This window comes from Aythya ferina, assembly GCF_964211825.1.
Source record: "Aythya ferina genome assembly, chromosome: 6".
NCBI classification, from domain to species: Eukaryota; Metazoa; Chordata; class Aves; order Anseriformes; family Anatidae; genus Aythya; species Aythya ferina.
This window is the reverse complement of record NC_140303.1, coordinates 35,596,237-35,622,562: the sequence shown is the minus strand read 5'-3', so window position 1 is coordinate 35,622,562 and position 26,326 is coordinate 35,596,237. Positions and strand designations below refer to the sequence as shown.

Below are 26,326 nucleotides of genomic sequence, written 5' to 3'. Positions count from 1 at the left end.
GCAAAGTTATCTTTCTGCTTTTACATTGAACCCATTCATGTTTTTGCAGAGCTGTCATGAGCAGCTGGGTCCCAGCTGCAAATCTCTGGATAATACAATCCTTCTTGTAACAAAACAGGGAAGCCATTTTCCTTATTGTCTTGTAACATCGAGCGAAGTTAAACACAAGACAGACTCCTTGTTGCTGCTTCCTGAGAGTGCGCTCATTTTATCCAGGCTGCTTTTTGCAAGAAGAAAAGTAACCAAAAAAGAGAAAGTATAGAAATGAGCGAGAACCTCACTGGGACTGAGGTCTGACACACTTTGTTGCAAAGGAGATTACGGTTGATCACCCTACATGCTGAGACCTTGGAGACTTCACATATTTATTATTTATGCCCGGAGACCGGCATTCTGTAAAATGGAAATAGCCGATTAATCACAAGCATCTTTTGGCAAGCATTTACAAGCAAAGATCTTCAGGTCTTAATCCAGGCTGACAAAGCCCCAGTGTCCCCAGATGGAGTTCATTAATCAAATCTGATAATTACCTATAAGGGAGCACTTTGCAGACTTGCAAAGGTAAAAGGAAATGGGGATTAAAATTTGTCTCAGAAATTATCAGCCAGTTTTCCTTTGAATGTTGGAAATATATCTGGAGAAGTTTGGCAGTATGGAGGTGTAAAGGGGGAATGTTTGGTTTTATTGTTTGTATATTTTATCAAGAGGGTTGTAAGGCCCCATTTATGCCAGATTGAGAGCTAATGCATTAGCAGATCACAGATGGAGTTTCGTGGTTACAGGTTCGGTTCATATTTACCTTAGTTTTATTCCAATTTTATAAGGGAACAGAATGCTGTACCTGGGCCAGGCGCTTCAACCTTCCTGAAAAGCATTTGCAAAAAAAAAAAAAAAAAAAAAAAAAAGTTTCCTAGTTCATGCCCAAGTTAAGTTTCTTTGGGTAACATTTGCAATAACTGTGCTAGCTTTGAGAGCTTGGACCAAAGCCTGGGATCCAGCTCTTGTGTCAATGCTAGGATTCAGGGATGGCTGTAAAGGGTTTTGTGACAAACATAAAATGTTTGTCACATTGCCAAGCTCCTCTGTTCCTTTGAAGAGAGAAATCTCTCAATAAGCACCGGTATTTGTAAAGCATGCTGCTGTCAGAAGGTGAGGTGTGATTTTATTTATTTATTTACTTATTTATTTTTTACTCCAGATACCATTCAATATGAAAAGGAAGTGCTTGCCTTTGTAGGGTGAGTGTTCTGGTATAAGGTTTTTAATGTGTTTGTGGGAGATTTTTGTAGCTATATTAATATCATCGCTTCACACGCTGTTTTGATAATAATTTTGGACAATGTGGCACTTTTTATTTTTTCTAAATACACTGATGATGACACTGTCACAGTCAGTGCCCGGCCCCACAGCCCCGCGCCGCCTCTCCTCAGCGGGCTCGGGCTCGGCCCCGCGCCGCGGCCAGCCCCACGGGGACATTTTGCGAGACACCGGGAATTTCCCTAGGAGAAAAAAAAATAAATAAAAAATAAAAACACAAAGCCTCACGGTGCCACCCGGCCCCGCCTGTTCCCTCAGCCCCGCTCCGGTCCCCGCCCGCAGCTGGGTGGCGCTGCCGGGGGCCGGGAGCTGGGCACGGCGCAGGGCGGCCGGGACAAGATGGCGCGCAGCAAGGTGAGGGGAGAAGGGGGGGGGCGGCCGCGGCTGTGAGGTGCCTGCGGGCTTTTCGGTGGGGGCTGCCTCTGAAATCGCGGCTGCTGCTGGTGGTACGACGCTAATTCGGTGCCCTCGGAGCGCGGGTGTGGTTATAGCAGCTGCCGGTGCTCCTCCTGAAATAACAGGGAGGGTTTTTGCCGTGCTACGGAAGCGTGCGAGGGCTGTTGGAGAAGGCTGTGCTGTGGTCTCGCTTGTGGCAGCCGCCTAGTGTCTCAATCGGTGGTGCTAAAGTGATGTAGCACTGAGAGGTTGGAGGCAAAGGGGGGTTTTTGTTGCTTTCACCCGGAGTGAGGCAGGCTGGTACACCTGAGCTAGCATCAGTGTGGTCCTACAGTGCCGCATCCCGAGCATCGTACAAAGGTAGCTTAGTGTCCTACACCCGAAAATGGCAGTCCTGGATGCTCAAAGATACCCAAAGACAGATTAATAACGGATGAATAGACATACAGAGGAGGATTACTGAAAATTTCATGTGTTCAAGAGCCCTGTCCCCTTCCTGAAGAAGGATTATCCATTGGGGCAGAGCTCGGCTCTCAGAAGAGCGTGCTGGTGGTTGGTGCCTGAGCAAAACCATAGCTCACCAACCAGCCCCTGCTCGGCTTCTTTGCTTTCATCTTTCTAGCTGTAAAAAGCATGTTATGCTTTGGACAGCAGGGTTAATTCACCTGTGTCTTAAGGCAGGACAGCTGCAAGCAGAGTGTCTGCAGTTACTGAAGCTGGGGGAGTAGCACAGCCTCGGTTACTGCTCCTATTCTGCTCTTGGCATCTGCAGACCTGGCTGCCTCAGACATTAATTTCTGGCTCCCAGGCAAGCTCCTAGGGAAGGCAGAGTGAGCAATGGGGTATTGAGACAGGTATAACCTGCTAGATGACCTGCTGCTGAGCCTTCTTTCCTTCCTCCCCGTGTTTCGTGCAGTGTATGTGAAAGGAGCTAAAGAAATGCTTATTAAAATGACAGGAGATGTACATGGTGTATTTTGGGAAAAGGAGAAAGATAAAATAGTTTGAGAGCTGCTAATGCAAAGTATTACACAACTAAACTGGGCAAACTGTTCCTATATAGTTAGTGTTTTAAAAATATATCTCTTTAGGGGACATAAATAATCAGGGCTAAATGTTTAAAAGGTTCTTTCGGGGCCATGCAAACTAGGTGAGGCCAACCCTTACCATCTTTTGTGGCTATTCATCCCCTCTCCAAAAGCACTCTATACGCTTCATATCTCTTGATTCTCAATTTTCTGCTTTATTGCTCACAACCTTTTTGGCAGCTTCACTTCATAGAGACTTGTATGTATTTTGTTTGAAGCCAGTTCCTTATTTTAAAATACTAGGTACTATGTAAATTTCCTGTATTCCAGCAAATGATTTTTTTTTTTTTATAAGCAGTATAATTTAAGCTATTTGCTGTCTACTAGGTAAGATTTTGGCATGTTTTTAAAGAACCATGGTTTAATCAGTGGCCACAGATATGAGCTGGCCTGTTGTCAGTATCTTTGGAGATGCAGGGCATAGTTTTGCTGAATTCCTCTTGTAGCTTCATTTAGCTGGATTGTAAAATTACGTAGATTAAACAAGGTAAGTAGAGTCTGTTAAAACTTTAGGGGAAATTAACAAAGCTAGCTGAATGGACAACACGCTGCGGACAACGTTAAGGTTGAACAACAGAACTCGGAAGAATCAATTTGATTTTATTTGTATGCTAGTTTATAAATCGGTTAAGGAGAAAACGTAAGCATTGTTGCATATAGTTCAGTTAAAGCAGTGATCAGAAATGCAAATATGTGTGCTGGCTGGTGGGATTTAAACCCCTAAGTTGAAATGGGAATTTGTTCTTGTAATGTGTTAAGAGTACCGCTGTGTGCTGCAGGCACTGGTGCTCACTGCAGGGACACCTCCAGTAGCAATGAGTGTTCTGGCTCTTGCTGGAAACCCTGGGAGCACATTCATTTTTGTGTTCTTGCATTAGATCAAGCAAGTTTGTATTGTGTTGTGTGGATATACTGTGTTGTGCTGGTGACACTCAAATGAAGCATCTCTGATTTATTTGCTGGTGAAGAAGAGCCTTTAGAATCTGTTATGCGTTCGTGGGGTTGAATAGAATTTGCTCTTATTGACATCTTACTGTGTAAGATAGGATTTTTCGTATTTTCCATCGAGATACCTGGAATGTGGTACAAGATTAAATGATTTGCATTTCAGTGTAGTTGTATTGGTCCTGTCCTCCAGCATTGGGGCACGTTAATAGTTACTGTAAAAGGAACCAGTAGTGAAGTAGTTTGATCATTTTTATATTTTGTATAGTCAAGGATCTGAACTAACCCCTCTATGCTTATAGTGGCCCTCTTACATTCTTATTTGCTATTGTGTTTCCTTTCTAGGCAGCCATAGTGCTGTGTCTGGATGTAGGCTTTACAATGAGTAATTCTTATCCTGGCGAGGAGTCGTCACTTGAACAAGCCAAGAAGGTTATGACAAAATTTGTGCAGCGACAGGTATTTGTGAATTTGCAGAAGTGTTAAAAAAAAAAAAAAAAAAAAAAAGGGGGGGGGGAGGGGGAGGGAGAGAACCCACAATCAACCAACCAACCAAAACAAAAACCTGGTAAAAAGGGAGAGGAAACAATGACATCAGTGAAGTTATTTTTCTCATTTACTAATAATTGAAATAAATGAGACATGAGCAAGAATTACTTGTTTTTCATGTAGAAGTAACAGTGCTCTTTCAGCTATACTTTTATGGGTGAGACATGGCAGTTGAAATGGCCATTTCTTTTTTAGGTTGGGGATAAAAACAGCTGTTTGTCTAAAATATTTCATCACTCATTCTTAAGATTTACCACAGTGAAGACTCACCTCAAGAAATGAGTCAACCGATTTTATGTGTTTTATCCCAGACATGCTCATGTCAGAATGTTAGCTTAATTTTATCTAAATTAGTGATCTCCCTGTAGGATTGCATTTTGGTAGGATGGAACCAAAAGGTAAATCCACTGTACTTGCTGTTATTTTAAAATCAGCTTGCTGTCTGTCTAACATAGATGTGTATGAATCTGTGTTCTTATATCTGTATTGAATTTTCTCTCCTTCCAGGTTTTTGCTGAGAGTAAAGATGAAGTCGCTGTAGTTTTGTTTGGCACAGATGGTACTAGGAATGGCCTTGCCAGTGAAGATCAATATCAAAACATTACTGTACACAGGTCACTAATGCTACCAGATTTTGATTTGCTGGAAGACATTCAAACTGTGATTCAACCAGGCTCTCAACAAGCAGATTGTATCCTTTTGTTGTAGAGCACTTGAACTGACTCAGCTAAGTAGGAGACTGGAAGTCAGTGCTGTAAATTGGGTTCAGGTTTGCCTCCTCACTGTCAGTTAAACTCAGGTCCTGCATCAATCTTTTTCCTGTTTCATCAGATAAATGGGGAAGAGACAAGATTGCAAACCAGACAGGTCATATAGGAACCTCTTGCACAGTAGATGTTTGAAGAGTCTGAACTCAAAGCGTTGCTTATTACCTAAAATGCATGTTTGTCAGTGCTGGGGGAGGGAACAGTGGAAAACAGAATATTGTTTCATAGATGGAACAACTTTGTGACATGATTCATGTTCTGAATGAGGTTTTTCTTAATTTTGCTTAGTTCTGGATGCAATTATTGTGTGTATGGACTTGCTTCAGAAGGAAACCGTGTAAGTATGCAGTGTAAAGGCCTTTACAGAATTCCGAACTTGCAATTTGGAGTTGATCAGATTTCTTTTATTACAGTATTGTGTAAATATGGAAAATTTGTTTTGTTTTAAATTAACCAACCAAACAACGCACTACACAACTCTGTCCTTGAAGAATTCCCAGGAGACATCTAGCTTCTCTGGATAATCTTTGATTCAATTGGGAGCTTTTCAGTAAGATTCATGAGATAACTAACGCCATTATACAAGGCACTAATGCTTCACTTAAATAGCATTGCTTTTCTTGTGATGTTTTAATAAAAACAGTAATTCAGATGTTAAAAAGTACAGAAAAGCACTACCAAATTTATAGAGGTGGTGGCAAATCTTACAAAGAAAAAAGAAAACAAAACTAGAACGGTGCCTTCAGCCTAGCAAAATAAAGGCTGTTGGAGATAATGTAACTGTTTGTAAATACCCAGCATGTAGGAGATAAATGTGAAATAAACATTGTTTAAACTGTAGGAAAATGTTGGCACAAGAACAAGTGTTACAGAATTGTCAGCAAATGTACTTAGACTGTAACTATCAGCGGACTGGTGTTCCGATAGGAGTGCAGGGAAGGGAAGAGAATCTTTTTCTTAAAAAAGAGATTGAAGACTGCTGATAATACTGAATGATCTAATTGTGAATGCAGAGGACTATACTCTGTGATGCAAGTTTGTATTTTTATGAATAAAGTTAATCTGCATGGAAAGATGTATCAATCTAACAGTTAAAGTTGAGCCTTAAATTAAAATGATGGTATTTATAGCAGTGTAACCTTGAATACCTATGGAACAACTGCTTTTATTACCTTGTGGGTAAGTTAAGCAAACCTGTTCCATTTTCACAAGGACAGATTTACAGCTGCAAAGGAAATAACCAATAAAATCAATAAATACTCTAATGCATTTTATTAGCATCGTACCTTAATTGTTGAAAATTGGTAGAATTCCACTCACTTAGAAGTAGTGATGTGCAAAGTCATAGCACAAGAGTCCTGAGTTTTGGGGGGTAAGAGTGTGCTGGGGGAATAATATGAAAGTGTAAACTTACCCTAAATGATAAGAAAAATGAAATAGCAGCTTCTTCCTAGTAGTTGTTGTTGTTGTTGTTGTTACAAATATATTATTATAGTTTCATTTTTTGTAAGCAAAGAATTAAAAAAGGCCTTCTAGATAATACTTCCAACATACGTAAATGTTCTTTTTTGTATTTTAAGAGGAAAGAAATTTGAGAAGAGACACATTGAACTGTTTACAGACCTTAATAGTCCTGTCAGTGAGGATCAGCTGGAAATTATTGTTGCTAATTTGAAGAAAACAGGAACTTCACTTCAGTTTTTGTAAGTATGGATTTAGCTGTTATACAGAATGCCAGTTGAAAGGGAACTAGTTATTCTTTTTAATGATGACCTGGTGATCATTTGGTATGTTGTTTCTATAGAGTACCAAAATGCAATATGCTTGTTATAAGTACTTAAATGAATTACATGTACCATGAATTCCAAGTCCTCTTGATCAGATTGTTTCTTTCCTTTCTGCACCAGTCTCTTATATTTAGGACTGTTGCCCTCAGACACCCTTCTCTATGAGCTTTCTTCAGTTCAATTTCTTAACAGATACTGTTTTTCAATCTGCCTTGTCTTTACTCTCTTATCCCTCCCTCTTGGTAGACATCTTTACTGAAGTATGATGCCCAGAATCGGTGCAGCACTCTAGTCAAGAGATTACCAAAGCCAAGTAGACCTGAAGTATTAATTCATGTGTTCTGCAAGCCATGCAGCTCTTTGTACTTATAACTTCAATTAGTTAGAAAATGTGAATCTTGATGCAATTTTTGTTTTGCTAGTTTTCTTCTGAATTAGAATAATCAATTTTCTGATTACTACTCTTTGTGTTCTTAGTCTACCATTTCCAGTGAACGATGATGATGGAGGTGGAGATACAAGTGCCCGCGTACATTCTCATTTGCACCAAAATTCATTCCCAAGAAAGGGGCTAACTGAGCAGCAGAAGGAAGGAGTTGATGTGGTGACCAAATTGATGCATACTTTGGACGAAGGAGGAGGGCTAGAAGAAATTTATACTTTCAGGTAAACTTGGTTAGTCCTCTTTATCATGCTCTAAACTTACTTTATATTTTCTCCCCGGAAAGATTAAATGAGTTAAATAGCCGCTTCGAATTTCACTGAAGTTGGTGAATTTTACAACTTTGTACCTTCAGTCCCTTTCAAACAGCTTTGTCTGTAGCTCTAAAATAGATAAGAAATGCTTACAGATTTCAGTGGAAATCTGTCTTACATATCTATATTTAAAGAAGAAAACTGATTTTCCTTCATCTTCAGTGTTTGAGCACCTTTGAGGGAAGGTTTCTATAAATGAGATTTTTAAAGCATGTTTTTGAAAGAGTAGGAATTTGTGATAGGATGCATTTGCATTTGATGATAGTCTTTGTTTCTTGGTCTGAGACTTCTTGTAACTTGCTCGTTTGTCAAGCTCCCACAACTGTTTTGATTGTTGTTATTAATAATTTTATTTGTGAAGTTTTTCTCTCACCCTGCCAAACTGATCTGGTTTGTATCACAGCAGCCAATTAAACTGTTGCTTGAGCAGTAGTGTCATACTACAGAGCAGCCTGAGTCTGTAGAAAAAAGCAGGTTTTGTCATTGCATCAAAAGATTGTCTAGAAAAGCAGTATCTTTCTGGGTCCATTTATCCTTTAGGATAATCCATATGCATTAAGCTGCGTTGTGGCTTGCTCCCCCCCCCCCTTTTTTTTTTTTATTGCAGGCTCCTGCTACTTTGTAAGCTGTATTTGTGCCATGCTTTGAGGGGTAATCCAAAATCTTTGCTTAAATAGGCATTTGGCTAATAGATGCAAGCTTTAGTTGTTTAAGAATGTGTGAGGTTTTCAATGCAGTTAAGTTGCTTATCAAGCTTTAAGAAGTCAGCCTTGCAAAGCCGTCATGATAATTTACCAGCTCAGATGCACTCTCTGTTTTCCTATATTAATTATTCCTGCTGGTTAAAAAAAAAAAAAAAAAGTATTAAGTCTTCCTTGCATGACTAATTTATTTGTGTAAAGTAAGCAAGATAATTTTCTTGTGTTGTTTTAGGGTTTGATATTCTGGCTATCAGGCAAGAGTTCCTTCTGTTGCCTCAGTTTTTTGGAGGAAGTGTAAGGAAAGCAGAGGGAAAAAACTTTTTTGAAGTACTAGTGTGCATTTACTAGTGTTCTATTGGCTGAATGGTCTTCACTAATACGGAGTGTTTTTCTTCTGTAAATACAAGAAATTAAAAGATAGAATTAATTAAGCTTAGTTGACTTTTTTAGGCATTTGTCAGTTTCAGGTATTTGATCTTCACATCCCGACTTGAACATGTGTTGCAGTAATTTTAATAACGTAGTCACAAATTCCTTTTAAAACTCTTATATTGATGTTTCTGTTGTCTTCCTTCCCTTCCTTCCAGGGGGAAAAAAAAAAAGGGAAATTTAATATTTGTCATTAGAAAATCCCAATGTGTTTTTTCCTTTCATAGTGCTTCTGTTAGAATTTAAAACAAAAACCAAACAACACTGCTTATGCTAAGAAAGCTGAAAAGTAGAAGGGCAAGTGGAGCACTCTACTAATATTTTTAAGAGCTGATCTTAATTTCTGCTAGGCAAACTCTTTCAATAATGAGATGTATGTTTTGGGTTTTATCATGATGTGAAAAAGGTGAGGTCAATGCTGTTTTGCCTTGTCATGCAATAAAAATGGCATTGTTTGAGCACTTTGCACTGAAATTACATAGCAAAATAGCTAATACAGTTTGCTATTCTAGTGTGCAACAATTAAGTCTGTTTGATTTTACTATAATAGAACATAAATCACTTTTATTTCCAGCTTTTAAATTTTGGACTACAGTGCTTAAATTTGAGCAATTGAATAAACACTTTTTGGTATAAATTTATTAAAGTTCCCTTTTTTATTTTTATGAACTTGCACATATGCTGTTTAGGCGAGAAATAATCAGAGTAACTTGTTTCATTCTGACTGAATGCTCTGGGAAAAATGAGTTCATTAGCACTGTATTAAAAAAAAAAAAAAAGTCAAAAGTTAATTACCACACAAACAAAATCACGTTAATTGAAACTGGATTCTGTATTTTTTCACCTCCACTGCAGAAAACATTTCACCACCTGGTGAAGCCTTTTCTAATTTAGGTTGTTCAGCTAACTACATGCCTTAATTGGGTGAGCACAGATAAATGTAAAATGCTTAATAAGCAATTGTGTAGTTTCCTCAGAAGACCTACAGTGCTGTCTTAAAGCCCTAACGTCACACCGTCATAAAGGCTCAAGATGGGAATAATCTACTGTGCCACCTCCTTTGTTCCTTCTCTTTTCTCACAACGGTTAATGACAAGATTATTCACACAGTTTATTTTATAATGCTTTGTGCAGTTTAAGTTGAAACAATTGGGCTCCTGCATCTCCCTGAAGAGAGTGTATTGTCTGCAATATTTTATTACAGTTCACCAAAGAGTTCATTTCTGTTTTTTTGATTCCATCGTTTAGAGAGAGCCTGGAGCGTCTTTCAATGTTTAAGAAAATAGAAAGAAGACCTGCACCTTGGTCCTGCCAGTTAACTATTGGTTCCAATTTGTCCATAAGGATTGTGGCCTACAAATCAGTAAGTTCTTAAAATCGTATGTTTTAGCGTACTTTAGCAAGCAGTTAGGTGCAGCTGCATTTTTATTTTTATTTTTTTTAACCTTTAAGGAAAGAGACATTAAACATCCAAAATAATAATGGTAGAGATCCTGTGTTTAGAAGTTAGTTCATCTGAAACTGTGGTTCCCACAGCAACTCCTAGCTGTACCACATTGTACACATATGGTAAAGAACAAAAATTCATGATGTATAGAAATAGAAGCAATTGCTGTCTACACTGTGAAGCCTAATGGTGTTTAAGTTGATGAACCTGCTCTTGTGTGAAGCTTTCCATTCAGCATAAATGAAATGTCTGCAGCTCAGTGGGACTTAATAAATATTTTCTTAACTCCTAGGCATGAGAGGAATTCTGTGTGTGTGTGTGTGTAAAATGATGGGTGTAAAAGTTTTACCAGCTATTGTTCCAAGTAACATCTATTGTTAGTTCAGACTTGAAAAAAGTTTATTTTTTTCAGCTTGTTTGCTTTATACTGTTTGACAGAGCTTATGTGTTGTCTATTTCCCATGTAGTTTCTTTAGTTCCTTCACACAGTGCTAGGAAGATGTGTATTTAAGCATAAAAAAGTACAAAATTCCAGTAACTGAAGAATTACTAGGTAACTGTGTAGTGTGGCAGTACTGATGAATGTTGTGAGATGGAGATTGGTTGGTTTGTTACTTGAATCCAAGACTAAGAGTTTGACCATTATTGTAAGGTTTTAAGATGTATTTAGAAGTGGATGTATACTTAATTTTGAAAGATAGGTGTACTAGCCTTTAAAGAGCTCTCTGCTGCCAGCTTTCTTTTTATACTTATTCATAAATATGTTTGATCAGGATATTCTTCTAGACGTATACAAATCCACAGAGTCCCTTCCCAAAGGTGTTCACACACAAAATAAATGAAGCTTGTGAAGAAGCAACATGAACCAAGTGGCTAGTATGAGGTCACACAGCAATTGAATGAGGGCTAGCAATAGACTTCTGATGTCTACTGCCGTAATCCATTCTGTCTTTTTTTGTGTTCTGCCCAATTCTCCATTTTTATTCTTATTCATTTACTTCTCCATCAATTTCACTTAAATAGAGAAGAAAGCATATTTCTTTCCCTGTAGTTAGGAAACATTTGCTCATTGCAGATACATTTTTCCTTCTTTCCCTTCCCAGTCCTGTAATACAGCTTGTATCTTTTTCTGGTGTTTGGGGAAGTTACAGTAACATTTTTATGCTGTAGTATAGTAATGTGACACAAAACTTGAATAAATGGGCTTACTGAGTGTTGAGTCTTCTTTTATCATTAACATATACCTTAATATTTTGTAAAAATGTGCACGTGTGTGTGTGTGTAGGAAGTAAAATACCTAGTGAGCAAGTTGCATGTTAGCCTGTGACTAAAAGGCTTTCACAAATGACCTAGCCATGACTTTAACAAACAACCAAGGTAAGAATGCAGTCAGTATGATATAGCTTAATGTTTGACAGCTCTCATACAGATAAAACAGTGTGCTGAAGGCACTGCAGTAGCAGTCAGGGATGTACGTTTTGGCTGTCATTATTCCTCCCTTACTGGCAAAATAATGTAGCACTTGGTCTAAGAATTTTTTTTGTGTTGTAGTCAGCACTCTGTATCCAACTGAAATGTTCCTGTTCCTTTACATTCTTATATAAAGGTTACAGAAGAGAAGGTGAAAAAAATGTGGATGGTTGTAGATGCTAAAACCCTCAAAAAAGAAGATGTACAAAAAGAAACTGTTTACTGCTTGAATGATGACGACGAGACAGAGGTTCAGAAAGATGATACTATTCAAGGTATGACTCCTTTATGTGCACCCTGGAGGCAAACCGAAGATAATAAATTGTACTTTTAAATCATCTAAGTGCTTTTTAGTTGTATGGTTAGAAGTCTGTGATATTAGACTGCAAACTCTGTAAGCCATTGGAACACAGAGCTAATGAGTCTTTGCATATTCTAAAAATTCTTATTTTTCCTACTAATAGGACTAGCAGTAATAGTCCCACCATGTGGAAGTTGGAAGGGACTACAGCTTACTAAACTGTACTCTGGAAGACCGTCTGAATTCTGTACTCAGTATTCATGCTACCTTTACTCTTCAAATCTTCAGTTGTACGGGTAACATGAATACTTTCATAGCACTGTTTTTGTTTCTAGATAATCTGCAGATGAGAGATAAAACCATTGAAGTAAGGGGCAGTGTTGAAGAGTCATACCTTTACGTTTCATGAGTAGTCTGATTTGAAGTAGTATTTCTTCTGCAGAGTACTTCTTCTCTATCTTGCTGAGTAGGTTAAGTTCATGGGAAGACTAAAGGTCCCAGAAGCATTATGAAATCTACTTTTTAAAAGTGGAGTTAATCAAATGTGTATTTTCTGTGACTATATTTTGTTACTGATTTTTTTGCTATCCAGTTTACTCTTTGAGTCCCACACAAGTAGGGCAAACATTAGCTACAAAGGGCAGAACTATTCAGATAACAGTATAGAAATTGCTGTTAAAGAATAAAATAAATTGTGAAATGGAGACAAATACTGTGGTTTTTATTTAACCTCTTTGCACTTTAGCAGAGGTGTTTTGCAGTAATAGCAAATTGAAAAAAAATCAGTGCAGTTTTTTTTTTTTTTAAACAGAAATAACGGGTAGCACTCTGACTTTTTTTCTAGATTTACTAAAAGATTTGAAATGATAATATCCACTTTTAATAATGAATATTTTGAAGCCTTTGTGACTGTTCTTTGCTGATGTCCTTGAATGCCCCAGCTGGTGAATTGACTGTGGGATGCTAGTAAACAGAAGCGGTGAAGAGTCCCGTGTGAACAAAAGAGACCATGAATTTCTGTGTAAATAATTTTTTTTTTTTACCTATAAAAAAAAATGTTTTTTATAGGTAAAGAGCAGGTGATGCCTCATGGACTTCTGTGGCCATTTTGAGAATTGGCATAATTAGACAATATTTTGCATTTAGTACACATACGAAAGTATCTTTTGGTCTGCCTGCTTCTTTGCTTTTTAGTTTACAGGAAAGTTTGTTTGCGTACAGGCTTTTCATCCAGGGATTTACTTCTGTTCCTTACCTCACCTGAAGATACTCCAGAGACAGTAAAATAAAATGATAATGTTACTGAGTATTATAACTTAGGGTGGGGGAATAATAAGCAGCTGGAACAGGTGATAGCTGAAAAACTAACAGGTTCCTAATTCATGCAGGTAATGCAATGTAAGACGAGGAAAGTAAAACAGAAATATATAGAAAGGCCGCTTTTCCATGCAAGGGTATTTTGATTTTCCCTCGTGTGATGGTGTATCGCGCTTCCACTGTTAACACATTTGTTCTGTGAATCCCTTGTGGTGTCATTTCCTTTCCATAATTTGTGGTATGCTTTTTCTATTACACTTGTGCGGAGTGTTGTAGTTTATTTGCTTAAATCTATTCTGTGAGCATAACTTTGTTAGGCAAGATGTTCAGTTCCCTTATTTGCTTTCTTGCTCTCTATGAGGGCAGTTATGTTACATAAAATGATGTACAAGGGGTGCAAGTGCTGTTCATAAAGTACAAAATGTGTCTGTGGGGTGTGTGCTTTTTTTTGTTAACAGGGAAAGTAATTTCAGTGTGTGGAGTGTAGCTGTAGGGCATGCGTGCATTGTTAAAATATTCAGAGAGCTAATTTCAGTGTTAGAATGGTAGGCCCATATGCTTACCAGATGCTCCTCTCTTGTTCTCCAGGGTTTCGCTATGGGAGCGATATCATTCCTTTTTCCAAAGAAGATGAAGAGCAAATGAAATACAAAGCTGAAGCAAAATGTTTTTCTGTTTTGGGATTCAGCAGAGCTTCTCAGGTATGTTACTAAACTTCTTTTCGTTCAACTTGCTGAGTTGTTACAGACATGTGACTTCCATTTGAATTTGCTGAAGGTGTTTTATTGTACTGGGAATGGGGCATCTGCTGTCAGGTGTGACAGGAGTGACTTTACATGTATGTAGTCTTGTGAAGAAGAGACATTAATAAATATGGACATGAGGTGTTCAAGGAAAGCAAGAGCCACTGATCTCAGATCCCTACAAAGTGGCTGCAGATGTACTGTAGTCTCATTTCATCAGAGTAAATTAAATAGTGTTGACAACTCTGCAACAGAAGGTGGTCTCTCTTCTGTTCAGGTTATGCAGAAGCCTTCTTGGGCCTTGTCCAGTTGTGAGTGTGTTCTTTTTACTTTCTAACAGAAGAAACCTCTTCCTCAGTGTTACAGAAATGTTAAAGAAAGCTTGAGAGCTAACTCCATTCATTCTTGTTTCCATAAGTATTAGTTGTTGAACTGTGCCTTTCTTTTTGCTTCTACTATAACAAAAATTAAGTGTAGAACTCTGTTCTACGTTCTCTCTACATAAGAGAGAATTTAGATGCATCACTCAAAAACTCTCCATATCCCAATGAAATCTCTTTTTTTGTGACTGTATGCACTTAGCTGTACTTCTGGTATTAATTTTGTCATCTGTTTTACCTGGAGGCTTAAAAAAAAACCTTCCTGAAATGGGTTATATGAGGAAATACAGGAACGTGAGTGCCAATAATTTCTAGAAATTATAAGCTGCCTCTACTCTTTCTTTTCCAGGACATTGCACAGGGTGACTGAAACTTTACTCCATCTTAGAGTGAAGTTCACCCAAAGCTTAAACAAAATCATAGGGTAACTCTGCCTTCTGTTCTAAAGGCTCCCAGACCTCCTGCTCTTCTTTGAAATGTCTCACTGCCTCTACAAAATAGAACGCTTGATAAAAGGCTGAGGAATCGTTTACCTTTTCCAGGAAGGAAAGGTGCTAATGAAATAGGAAGTGTCTGTATCCCAACTGTTTTTAACTAAATATATTTCTTTAACTAAACGTATTTCTTCTCTACAGTGTAAGTGGCACAGATAACCCTGTGTATCAATACCTTGGTAGACAATTGCAGTGTGATGATCTAAAGCATATTGTTACCTGAGGAGCTAGGAAGTTACACTCAATTACTTAAAATTAGAAGCCAGCCTAAATGAGACCTGTAACCTTACTGCTCCTTGCGGACAGTCAGGATTTAAATTTAAGTAACACAGTAACTTATGTGCTGAAAACAATTGATCAAGGAAACATGTCCTGCTTGAGTTTATATACCCTGAATTGGCCAGGGCAGAGAGATGTAAGGGCTGCTAAACCCTGTACCAGGAACTGAGTCTAATGTATGAAACTTTGTGTCTGAACTCAGGGTTTTAATGAGACAGGTGTTTTTTGTTTTGTTTTTATCTTTTCACATTTTCCTAGTTTACAGCTGAGCCTTATTGTCTTCATTTCGTTCTTCAAGATCTGTTTCACTGTGTGTGGTGCTTTCTCAGCTGGAGGCTTGCCTCCTATTTCAGCTTGAAGTCTGACTTTTATCGAAAAGAGAAACTGAGTTGAAAGCAGATGAGAAGTGCCATGCTCCTCTAAGCGAGCAGTCTTTTCATTTGCATGTTTTTCCACTGTTGGTTGGGAGTGTGGTAACACTTTCAGATTGCCTGTATATAATTTAGTGTAGGAATAGTGTTTTGATTCACATAAATGTGCCTCAAAGAATTAAGAAATTGTGTATTTTTCAATGCACAAAATATTGCTTTTGACAGTTCTTATGATGTGCTTCTCCTGTCTGGATTTGATAACAAACAGGAATGGAACTACATCCTAAACAGTGTGTGCTCTGGTCCTGTAACTGGGAGTATGAGTAATTAAGCCAAATAGTGGTTGCAAATACCTCAGTGGAATGAAGTTACTGAGGTGTTGATTACAGGATTAGAATTACTTTGTACAGATAATGATATCAGGAGAATATACTACTAGAATTTACAAGTTGTGTGCTTTCCTTATGTTTTGGCTCCTGAATTTTATTGTTTGGAGTCATAATCCTAACACTATCTGAATGTATGCTTGGTTTTATTTTTATTTTTATTTTTTTTGAACTTTGGAGAAAAGATGAGTTAACTGGAGCAGCTCCAAATGCATAATTAAAGAAGGAGTAGAACCACCTCATATTATTTTCTTAGTTATTCATATCCCTCAGGAAAAAAAAAAAGATCAGAGGCCGCTTAAACTTTGATTTTTAATTTATAAGCAATGCTGTGTAAATCAAGAAATAATACTTGAAAATATTACAAAGGACCCATTTCTGTGGCAAACAGAAAAGGTGCAGTGATGCACATATCTGGGTATTTATCCTGAACATAAAATGCCTCAGCTTTTTAAGACAGAAGAGCAAAGAATAATTGCAGGTAGAGTAATTTGAGTTCAAGAATTGTTCTGTAATACATAAAAGTGATCTGCTCAGGTGTAAGTTGTCACTGACTTCAACAGCATTATGGTAATTTGCTACAAAATGAAACTCCAGGTAGTTTGGAGTTGGTGTAATTTGAAGAGATTTTCTTTAACAAAGAAAGTTCATTTTAACGAGCGTTCTTAGTACTGTGCGGTCTTTTGTGGCTGCTCTTCATAGAGTGGCTTGGCTTAGAAGGGACCTTTTAAAGACCATTTAGTTCCAACCCCTCCTTTTCTGCTGTTGCAGTGATTCTCCAGGTGTGTCTCAGCCTCTGCAGCTCCAGCCCATTAATGAAACTTTTTTTTTTTTTTGTCAGCCATAGAATCATTAAGGTTGGAAAAGACCTTCAAGATTATCTGGTCCGATCATCACCGTTTATTAATTAAGGATGTGACTTTCTTCAGGTCCTTTTTCCTTTATTTTTGCTAGCAAAATTTGATAGTATAGACGCAGCATAGTGTCGGTTAAGTTTAGGTGTTCTGATAACTACTGGAGCTTTTCACACTGATTATTGAATTATTGCAGTGGTATCCAGGCTTGTAATAGCTGCAAGTACTGTAGGCTTTCATTCCTGCTCATCAGTGGGAAGGACAAGGGAATGTCCTGCAGAATATGCCTGAGTATCCGTATTGAGTGAGAAATGGAGTTACAAAACACACGCAGGGCTTTAGCTGATATGCACAGTAATTAAAGTTTATGGCTTCTCATTTGATTAATGCCTTGGTTGTTTAATAATTTAATTGGTCCAGGTGCGTTAACAACATTTGTTTTAGATCAAGCTAACCCCTGACCATTTGAATCTGTAGATTCAGAGGCACTGTTACATGGGCAACCAGGTTCTCAAGGTCTTTGCGGCGAAAGATGATGAGGTAAGGTGAATTCAAGTTTAACACTGAAAGCAATTTACCATGGAACAGAAAAGAATAGTAGTGGTGCTTGAGATTATTCCTTCTTTCCATGTTAATGCAACAGAAAGATTCTTAATGCAGCTTGCAGTATTGTTCCATTACCCATTAACATAAAAAGACTTTGGCTTAGACCCCACATGAATGCCATATTTACCAGTTTATCATTGTCCATGAGATATGGCATTCATTGTGCAAGGACATGGGGAGTCTCATTGTATTGTTTAGATCACACCTCCAAATTATTTTAAACATAAGAAGTAAAATCTTCACTGGAGAGCTGAGATGCCTTCCCTTTAAGGGTCTGACTGCTTGTCCTTTGTCTCATGAAATTTCGGATTTTTTCACACGTAGCGGAAAAGATGGTATGTTCAGGATCTAAAGTTTCAATGGACAAGCTACTATGTTGGGATTTGAACTTCTTTTTATTTTTTTTCTTGAACATGAAAATGCTTGTGTCATTTATTGCTGAAATGGCAAGTAATTTTGACTAAGTCAGTGCCGTTGAATTTGCTGTGAAAGGTGTATTTCAGCAGACTAATGAGAACTTTCATGACTACAGATTTATTTTCTTTCCAGAATGCAGCAGTTGCTTTTTCTGCCCTTGTTCATGCCTTGGATGAATTGAAAGTAGTAGCTATAGTGCGTTATGTTTATGATAGAAGATGTAACCCACAAATTGGTGTGGCTTTTCCGTATATTAAGGATGCGTATGAGGTAATTTTTCACTTTTTCCTTGTTTAGAGAGCCTCCTTATTGTTACTTTGAAATGCTAATTAATGAATGATCATAATTGAACGATATGAATTGGCGGTGCTGTGTAATATCAGAGGAAACCAATGTGATTATTGTAGTAATTTTATGAAATAATACCAAGTATTAAGATAAGGAGGTAGTAAATAATTATACTGTCCTCTATATTAGTGATTTAAGTAATTTATATTTCATTAATAATAATTTAATTTTGTAATCCTGGAAATCTGAGTCTGTTGGCATCTAAGAAAGGTACTTAGCAAGAAAACAATGGTAACTTGTCTGTATTACTAACTACCTTTCAGAGTACAATCCAAAGTTGTGGTAGATTCTTTCATTGTCTTTAACTGCAGAATTATCTCTGGGTTGCTTGGTAGTGCAAAACTTGAATTTATAACTGGCATTTCAAGCACATCCAACTACGTTGTTGTCATTAGGTTTCTGAGTCAATGGGGAATGAGGGAAGGAGCTAACAGCATTTAGAGCTACTGATGAAATTCATATGGAGAGTCAGGAAGACAGTAGTATATCCATTTATTTGAAAAGGTTATTTAAAAAAATGTACAAAACTTCTAGTCTTTTTCTTAAAAAAGGAACCAACAATCGCATTTGAAAGAATTTCTTTAAAAGTTCTGAGACCCAAAGTAACGTAGTTTGTAAGATTTTTTTGCTGCATGTTTCCACCAATCTTTCTTACGAGACACTACTGAAAGAGCTAAATATATACATAGTGTGGCTAAGCAATGACTAAGGTGGGGGTGGACAGAAGTCTTCAGGCTTTTGAAGGTTATAAACATCAAGGATGGAAAGGAATTATTTAGGGTGGTATGAACTGGAGGAGGTATTTGAATAGAGAGAAAATTAGCATGAGAATGTTAGGAAAAAATGACTTTGAAATGCAGTAAGCTGTGATAAAGCCTCCCAGAGCTCCAATGTATGGGATATTTAAAGTGTGGCTGGATGGAAATCTACATAAGAAAAAGGATTGGATGACCTCAAAGGTCTTTATTCAGCCTATAGAAAGATGAGAAGTGTAGCTGTGCTGTATTCTTGAATCATCTTTTGTTTTATGCTACTTAAAACAGTGTTGCTCTATAAATATTTTACTGAATTGCTTTGATATACACTGACATTAGATCTTTTAATTTTTACTGTTTGTATTGCCCTGATATCCCACTTTGGGATACTTTGTATTTCTTTAGGCTCAGTTGCTTCTTGATTTTTTTTTTTTCTTACTTTCTTTTTGCTCAGTGTCTCATCTATGTGCAGTTACCCTACATGGAAGATGTAAGACAGTACATGTTTTCATCCCTGAAAAACAATAAAAAATTCAGTCCTACAGGTAAGATAGTCCTTTCCTGTGCAACTTGACAAAGTACCTCATTGCTCTTCTTTTAAGACATTCTAAAATAGCTAGGATATTTGGCCTTCCAATGAAAACATTATTTTTTTTTCCTAAACCCAAATACTGACAGTCCTATGGAAATAAGTTATGGTGATGTCATCTTGAAGCATGAAGCCTGTAACAAAACTTCAGCAGTTTAGTTGCAGGCTGAGCAGTCTTGAGGGGTTTGCTGGCAGTTTTTTAAGGCTGTCTTGTTGAATGTCTTGTGGCTCAGATTTTATCTGATTTTAAGTCACACATCTGAGAGTTAGTCCTCCATAACCCTTGATCTTTGAACTCATTTGTAAGAGATGGCCAAACTGTATGGGATTTGCAGTATATGATGAGTTAGCTAGGATTAGAATAGAGGAATCAGCTCCAAACAAGCTGGTTTTGCAGCCACTTGTGTTGTGACCTATTGACGTAATGTACAAAGACAAAAAGGCTGAACTCTGTTTTCTGTGGTGTGATGTTTTTTGTGAAGCATGCACTAAATGGTGTCCAGGTTCAAGGGAGGGTGTCTTTGGAGAGCCATAGAACATGCAGCCATATAAAGCTCGATTCACTGTTCTGTGAATTTTCTCAGTAATTAGCATTAATGAATGTAGTTCGAAATCCACTTCCAATTCTTTAATTTGTTGTGCGATCTACCTGCGTGTTGTGTGATCTACCAGGTAAAGCGTGCTGGGTTGTTTCTGAAATAGTTTCTGTATTCTTACTATAACTAGTAGTTTGAGAACAAATCTGAAACTTGTTTTTACCAAAACAGTTGTTGACTATTGTGAACTGAGTTACTTCACAATCCTAACTTTTAAGATTTATTTTACTCAGTTTAGTTTATCAAATCAACTGTTCTCATTTTCTAAGTGGCCTATAAACCTTCTGTTGCAAATAAAAACATCTTGAAAAGAAGACAAATGGAAGCAGGAAGGCAGCAATAAATGAGGTCTTAAATAACAACAACAAAAAACTCTTTGACTTTATGTTGTAGTCCATAAACAAAGCAGGGTTTTTATTTGTGTCCACTACCCATATTCATTTTTGGCACGTCTGTATATGCAGCATATTCTGTGACACTTAATGGTTTGGTCAGAGTCTCCCATTATGAAGTGAATCTTCATCTGCAAATTGTTTCAAGAAATGCATTCATCTGCAAGTGTATTTGATCTTTCTTTGTATACAATCGCTGCCTTAGCGGATCAGTTATCTGCAGTCGACTCTTTGATTGATTCTATGAATTTGGTTTATGAAGATGATGATGGAGAAACTTTTGAGGACCTGTTTAAGCCCAGCAAAATCCCAAACCCTCATTTTCAGAGGTTATATCAGGTGAGATGATGAACTATATGACATTTAAAGAAACATTATTTTCTTGAAGCCTTTCACCTTTCTGTCTGTCTGATTCACCTTGGAACGATCTGCATTGTGATGAGTCCCATGAAAATGTTTTGTATTGAAGTATGGGGTAGCTGGCAATTTCCATGTTGTCTGACACATATTTTGTTCCATGTTTCCAGTAATTTCTGGTTTCCAGGAAGGAAGGGAAATGACATCTGTGCTGAGAAGTCCACAACAGCATCACTTAAGGGTACTAAGGCTAGATAAGTTAAAACTTGCTTGGTTATCTCATCTCTGTGCTGTATGGCAATGATCTATGATGCAGACAAAGACTCAGACTTCAGTTTCTGCGCAGAGAGAGAAATTACCTGACAGTCATGGAGGATTTTAGCTCCTCATTCTGGGTCTCATCAAATCCTGAGCAGAGTCACTTCTTTATTCATTGTTTCGTCTAGCAGTGGTGCCAAAGCAAATCAGTCTGAGGTAAACTTGAACAGTAGTAAATGGTTAACAGGGTTGACGTCTAAAGTACTCCATTTGGGTGTCTGAGTTAATGTGTTTTATGGGCAAGCAGAAGAGTTCACACTTCTTGCAGTTATCATTTCAAACTGTCTACATTCTGATTCACATTCCTTTCATATCATGAAGATTTTATTTGCAACTGTCAGGATGAGAGACTTAATTATGCTTTGGAATTCAAGTGTTCAAAAAAAAATGACACAGCAAATTCAAAAATAAGGAAAACTATGATGTAATTTATGCAGCTGCTGAAATACGTTGTGTACAGGACTATGGAGATATATTGAGTGTGTGATTCCACTCTGAAAATTGACCAGAAATGGTATTATATGTTTATTATGTCTCAACAATTCAAATTTTTTTTTCATTTCACAAGTAGAATGATGTTTTTCTTTTTTTTTTTTTCCTTTAAACAAAAAACTTACCCTAGATTCCGAAGGCCACACTGCTTCGGTATTGTCAGAAGTAACAACAAATCTGAAGGTCATACTTATGTCTCAGGAAACACATAATCCCAATGTCTTCAAATCCTACCCTGTTTGACACCTGAAGAACTCAATGTTCCCTCCAGATTCTGCCAGTCACATTGACAAGACAGTGTAAACTTAATGCAAGATCTGGTCAGCAGAAGGTTATTGCTAGGGAAGAGCTTAAAATGGATTGACCTCTGCATTACTTGTATTTTAGGAAGGATCATAAAGTTTGGGTAGTATGAAACAAACACAGTTTTTCTTGCAAATGAAACATGCAGGAGATAGTATTTCCCCCTACATAGCTAGGTACACTTTTGCACTCTTTTAATTCAGGAGATTTTGCCTCTCACTGGAAGGTGTTTTTTCAGGCCTTACATCTGTCTTTTGAAATAATATGATGGTATTGTCCTAATGGTTGAGTCAAGTGCTGCCAGGAGAAGGTAACTACCTCACTCACACAATTTAGTTGGGGAATAATAAGACTTTGCAAGGGTGATTGCTGCTGGTAGAAAATGTATTTATTTACTGTTTCAATACTGGGTAGTATGCAGTTCTGTCCACAGTGCTTGCTGTTTACAGAGCCTTAAATTACTGGTCCTTTTAGCACTTTCTTTTACCCTCATGCAGCCCCTATGTTTTGTCATGTTTACAGTGCTGCTTATTAACCCATACAAGTTGCAGACTTGAGAAGGAAAGGCTGTTCTTTCCTTTAATTTGTTGGAAATGTGTTCCAGGTTCTTACTATTTTGCTTGAGGAACAAGTGGCACTTCTTGTTTCTTAAGACTTACAAACAAAAAATATACTTCATCTTTTGAATGTAGCCGGGAAATTGATTGGGTTGAACAGGACCTATAAATTGTTTAGAAAAACAGTCCTGAAGAAAGGATGAGCATCCCCTTCATTTCCTCTCTCTTTTGTCTCTTGAGGATGTTTGGAATTAAAACAGAATTTAAACAGAAACGTCAAGTCAAATTATAACTCTGGAAGTAGTGGTAGGCATCAGAAGATGACAGAGTGGGTGGAAAGGAGTTGCTAATGCTTGCTGGGGTAGAAGATGAGGAATATCCTATATCCAGAGCTCTTATTTCTTGCTTCCAGAAAAGCCTAAACAAACTTCCTTAGCTTTCTTGGTGGTAGACTTCCAACCTTGTTGTTTTAGTTGTTCCTCTTCAGTATGGGGATTTGAAGCAGATAAGACACTTGTTGAATGCAGTATGGTTTTTTCATACAAACAAATGGCTTATCAGAGATTGTTTGATACTGAAACAGACTTGGGGGGACAGTGACCTGCAGCATTTAATAGTTCATGGGATCCGGCTGTGAAGTCCACAACTAAATGTGTCAGAACTCTTTCTAGACCACGTGTAAGTGACTCTGTTGGTCTGGGCTAATTTGTAAGTTGTTGGACTTAAAGCAGAGCTGCAGGGGGACAGGAGGTACCTTGGAGTAAGTCTTTAAGGGCTTTCAGCAACAAGTAATCTTATCTTCAGTTGAATGTAGTGGGTTTATCTGCTGGAACATTATTTTGAACTTGTCACAAACTAAGTGTGAACTGAACTCTAAGACACTCGTGTTGGGATTTAGTTCATACATTTAGTTACCCAAAAGCTAGACAACTAATGTAAGCTGAGTTGTCCAAGCCTGCTTCATAAGCCATATAAAAAAAAAAAGCCTTGAGAAAATGAGTGGTCCTTCAGCTTTTGGACACCATGAGCACAAAATGGTTGTGGAGAATGAGTAGGTGACTGGCTTGGACTCAGTGCTTATCTTTTAGACGAACGAATCTCTGTCCGATGTTCTGAGGCTTTAAAGACAGTTTGGTTCCCACAGGCTTTATAGATTTGCTAAAATATTTTCTTATAAAAGTGTGTTCATAGATACTGTGTGGAAGGGAACAAGACAGAATGCTTTCTTGCAGTAAATTCTTGTCTGTTCAGGCATTTATGCCATTACTTATTATGTAGTCAATTCCTGTTTGGCATCAGAAGCTTCAGGCTAAATCTGTTCAACTTCATCTTCATTTAACACCTGAGTTCTGAAGGTAGCTGCCATCTCAGAGCTGGTCAGCTGCTCTGAAAAACAGGAGCAAGTGATGGCTGTCGCTGCAGTCTGCTCAGCTTTTGCAACTCGTGTAGAGATTTCAGATACAAAAGCCTGAAAAACACATTCACAACAGGAAACTTAGATTTTTTGTTCAATTCAATCCACTAATGCTGTTTTGATATTCTTTTTTGTATCACAAAAGCCATTACTGCAGCTTCCAGCAACATTTTTAGACTCTTTCAAAATAATTATGCCTTAAATCATTGCAAGTGTTTTCAAATCAGTAGCCTTGTGTGACTGCCTCCTTTTGAAAGTATGTTCTAATATAGATTGGAATCTTAATGGCAGCATGAAAGCACATCAGTATTGATGTGTAGCATATGGCCTGGATGTTTTTTATTGGCAGCTTTTCAGCATGAATAGAGGTTTGTGTTTTTTTTTTTTTTAATTAAGGTCAAGTCTGACAGCCAACAAAGGAGCAACTCTCCTCTTTTCCTGGTTTCTTGGGAAGTTACCTGACTGTGTGAAAGCTCCCTCTCTGTAGCTCCTGCCATCTCTTCCAACCTTTATGTTCATCCATCAGGGGTCTTCATTGCATTGCTCTTTCCAAAGTTCATATGCAAACATACCTATATTCTGTGCCTCGCCTATGCGCTTTTAACTTCTCTCTTACTACTTGCTCTTGAATGGGTGAAGATTTCTCATGTTACGCAAACTGAGCTTTTTTGGCCAAGAAGAGAGACTTTCTTTGAGGGACAATAAATCACGATGGTAAATGGAATATAAGGTTGTGGTACATATCTTGCTTCCTGATTTTAGAATGTCAATAATCTCTCCCATATCACTGTGTTTTGTAAGAGAACAGCTTTTTAAAGGTAAATTGAAGTTAAAAAGCTGAATAGGTGCTGATGACTACTTCATTCGTGTAACTTTCTTAATAATTTTCATAGAACTCATTACAGTGAGTGTGGGTGCACTCGTATGCATCAGTATTCTAGTTTAATATCATTATTAATCTCCGTAAACAGCTGATGATTTGACTCCACTCATCCAATCATGAGCTGGAATATTTCTCAACATTATTAAGGTAGCTTCTTTAATATGGAAGATACTTTGCATGTACCATATGATATTGCATATACAGGCATATTACTCTAAAAGTACATAACCTTAGAGTTTTTCTTTGCTAAAATTGTTTCTTACAGTGTTTGCAACATAAGGCTTTTCACCCCAATGAGCCACTACCGCCAATTGAACCGCACCTTCTAGAGATGCTGGAGATGCCCTGCGTGGTGAAAGAAAGGTGTCAGGTTCCTCTTGAGAAAGTAAAAGCACTCTTCCCTCTAAAGGATGTTGGCAAGAAAAAAGAAGAGAAGACTGCTCAAGACATCTTTAAAGATGAGTAAGTTAGAGATTTAATATTGATTAAAAAAAACACAAACAAACAACAAAACAACAAAACAAAAACAAACAAACAAAACAACACTTCTTTGCACTTCAAATTAATTTTGGTGAATGTAGCAGGCTCAGGAGCATTTTAATCAATGAGTTACATACTTACAAAGTACTGATGGGTTGAGAATGTTGTGGAACCACACTGTCTGGGCTATTTTGAGAGTAGTGGTCTTACTGCTGTGAAAGTCATGCTAGGATTAGGTCTGCCCCTCTCTGACATCATTATATGCTAATACAGAACTGCAGAATCCATCAGTTTGGAGGGGACCTCAGGAGGGCTCTCTAGTTCAACCTGCTGCACAAAGCAGGGTTACAGATCTGAACTGGTAACTCAGGGCTCCATCCAGTCTGGTTTTGGAGATATCCAAGGATGGAGGCTGCACAGCCTCTCTGGGCAACCTGTTGCAGTGCTTGACTGCCTAGTGACCAAAGAGTTTGTCCTACCAGTGGTTGGACAAAATGGGTTGGATAAGAATAACAGAAGTGAATTCAGTATCAAACGTATCAGTTTACATGAAATTCCAAGGAGCTTTACACTACCTGTCAGGATGAAAATTCCATCCCAGCATACTCTGTTCTACGGCTTTCATTTTGAATACCAAATCAAAAGAAAAGCAGCTTAATTATTATATGCTGTGCAGAAAACGTGAATGTCTTGAAAAATACTATAGACTTTTTCTGGAACATGTATATTCTCAACTGTTTTTAAACTAAAACTCTTGGCTTTTGGTAGTACATACGCTCTGTTTACATTATCTGTGCTATAAATACGAAAAATAAATGCTTAATTGGTACTGCATTGGTACTGTTTTCCCAGCCAAGTCAATTTTGTTCAAACAAAATCCAATTTATAGAATGCCTATAATAAAACTGGCTGGTCCCCTGGCATGTTGGACAGATCTCAGTTCCTCCCCTTTTTGTCATTTTTAGCTGTTTTTTCAGCACTAGGAGCAATGTCTTTGGGCCACTTTAAGGCCCGACTAAGCTGAGCTGCCACGTATCCTTTA

At 37.7% G+C, this 26,326-nt stretch overlaps 1 protein-coding gene across 5 annotated transcripts in view; it reads left to right on the top strand.

Annotated features, from left to right (window-relative positions):
- Positions 1-919: 919 nt before the first annotated feature.
- XRCC5 (X-ray repair cross complementing 5) overlaps positions 920-26,326 on the top strand; it is a gene marked incomplete at its 3' end in the record, with an annotated part of 45,546 nt that continues 20,139 nt past the window's right edge. For 2 of the 5 annotated variants that reach the window (XM_084523022.1, XM_084523021.1), the window contains exons 1-14: positions 1,576-1,671; positions 4,092-4,205; positions 4,803-4,986; positions 5,351-5,399; positions 6,643-6,765; positions 7,327-7,515; positions 9,984-10,098; positions 11,789-11,927; positions 13,859-13,971; positions 17,255-17,317; positions 17,933-18,070; positions 19,358-19,448; positions 20,686-20,819; positions 25,070-25,266. In XM_084523022.1, the coding sequence (XP_084379148.1) occupies positions 1,657-1,671; positions 4,092-4,205; positions 4,803-4,986; positions 5,351-5,399; positions 6,643-6,765; positions 7,327-7,515; positions 9,984-10,098; positions 11,789-11,927; positions 13,859-13,971; positions 17,255-17,317; positions 17,933-18,070; positions 19,358-19,448; positions 20,686-20,819; positions 25,070-25,266 (1,664 nt within the window). In that variant the 5' untranslated portion in view covers positions 1,576-1,656. Of the gene's footprint in view, positions 1,150-1,219; positions 1,239-1,575; positions 1,672-1,956; positions 2,074-4,091; positions 4,206-4,802; positions 4,987-5,350; positions 5,400-6,642; positions 6,766-7,326; positions 7,516-9,983; positions 10,099-11,788; positions 11,928-13,858; positions 13,972-17,254; positions 17,318-17,932; positions 18,071-19,357; positions 19,449-20,685; positions 20,820-25,069; positions 25,267-26,326 lie in introns of those variants that run through there. The other 3 variants (XM_084523023.1, XM_084523024.1, XM_084523025.1) reach the window with 3 other exon arrangements.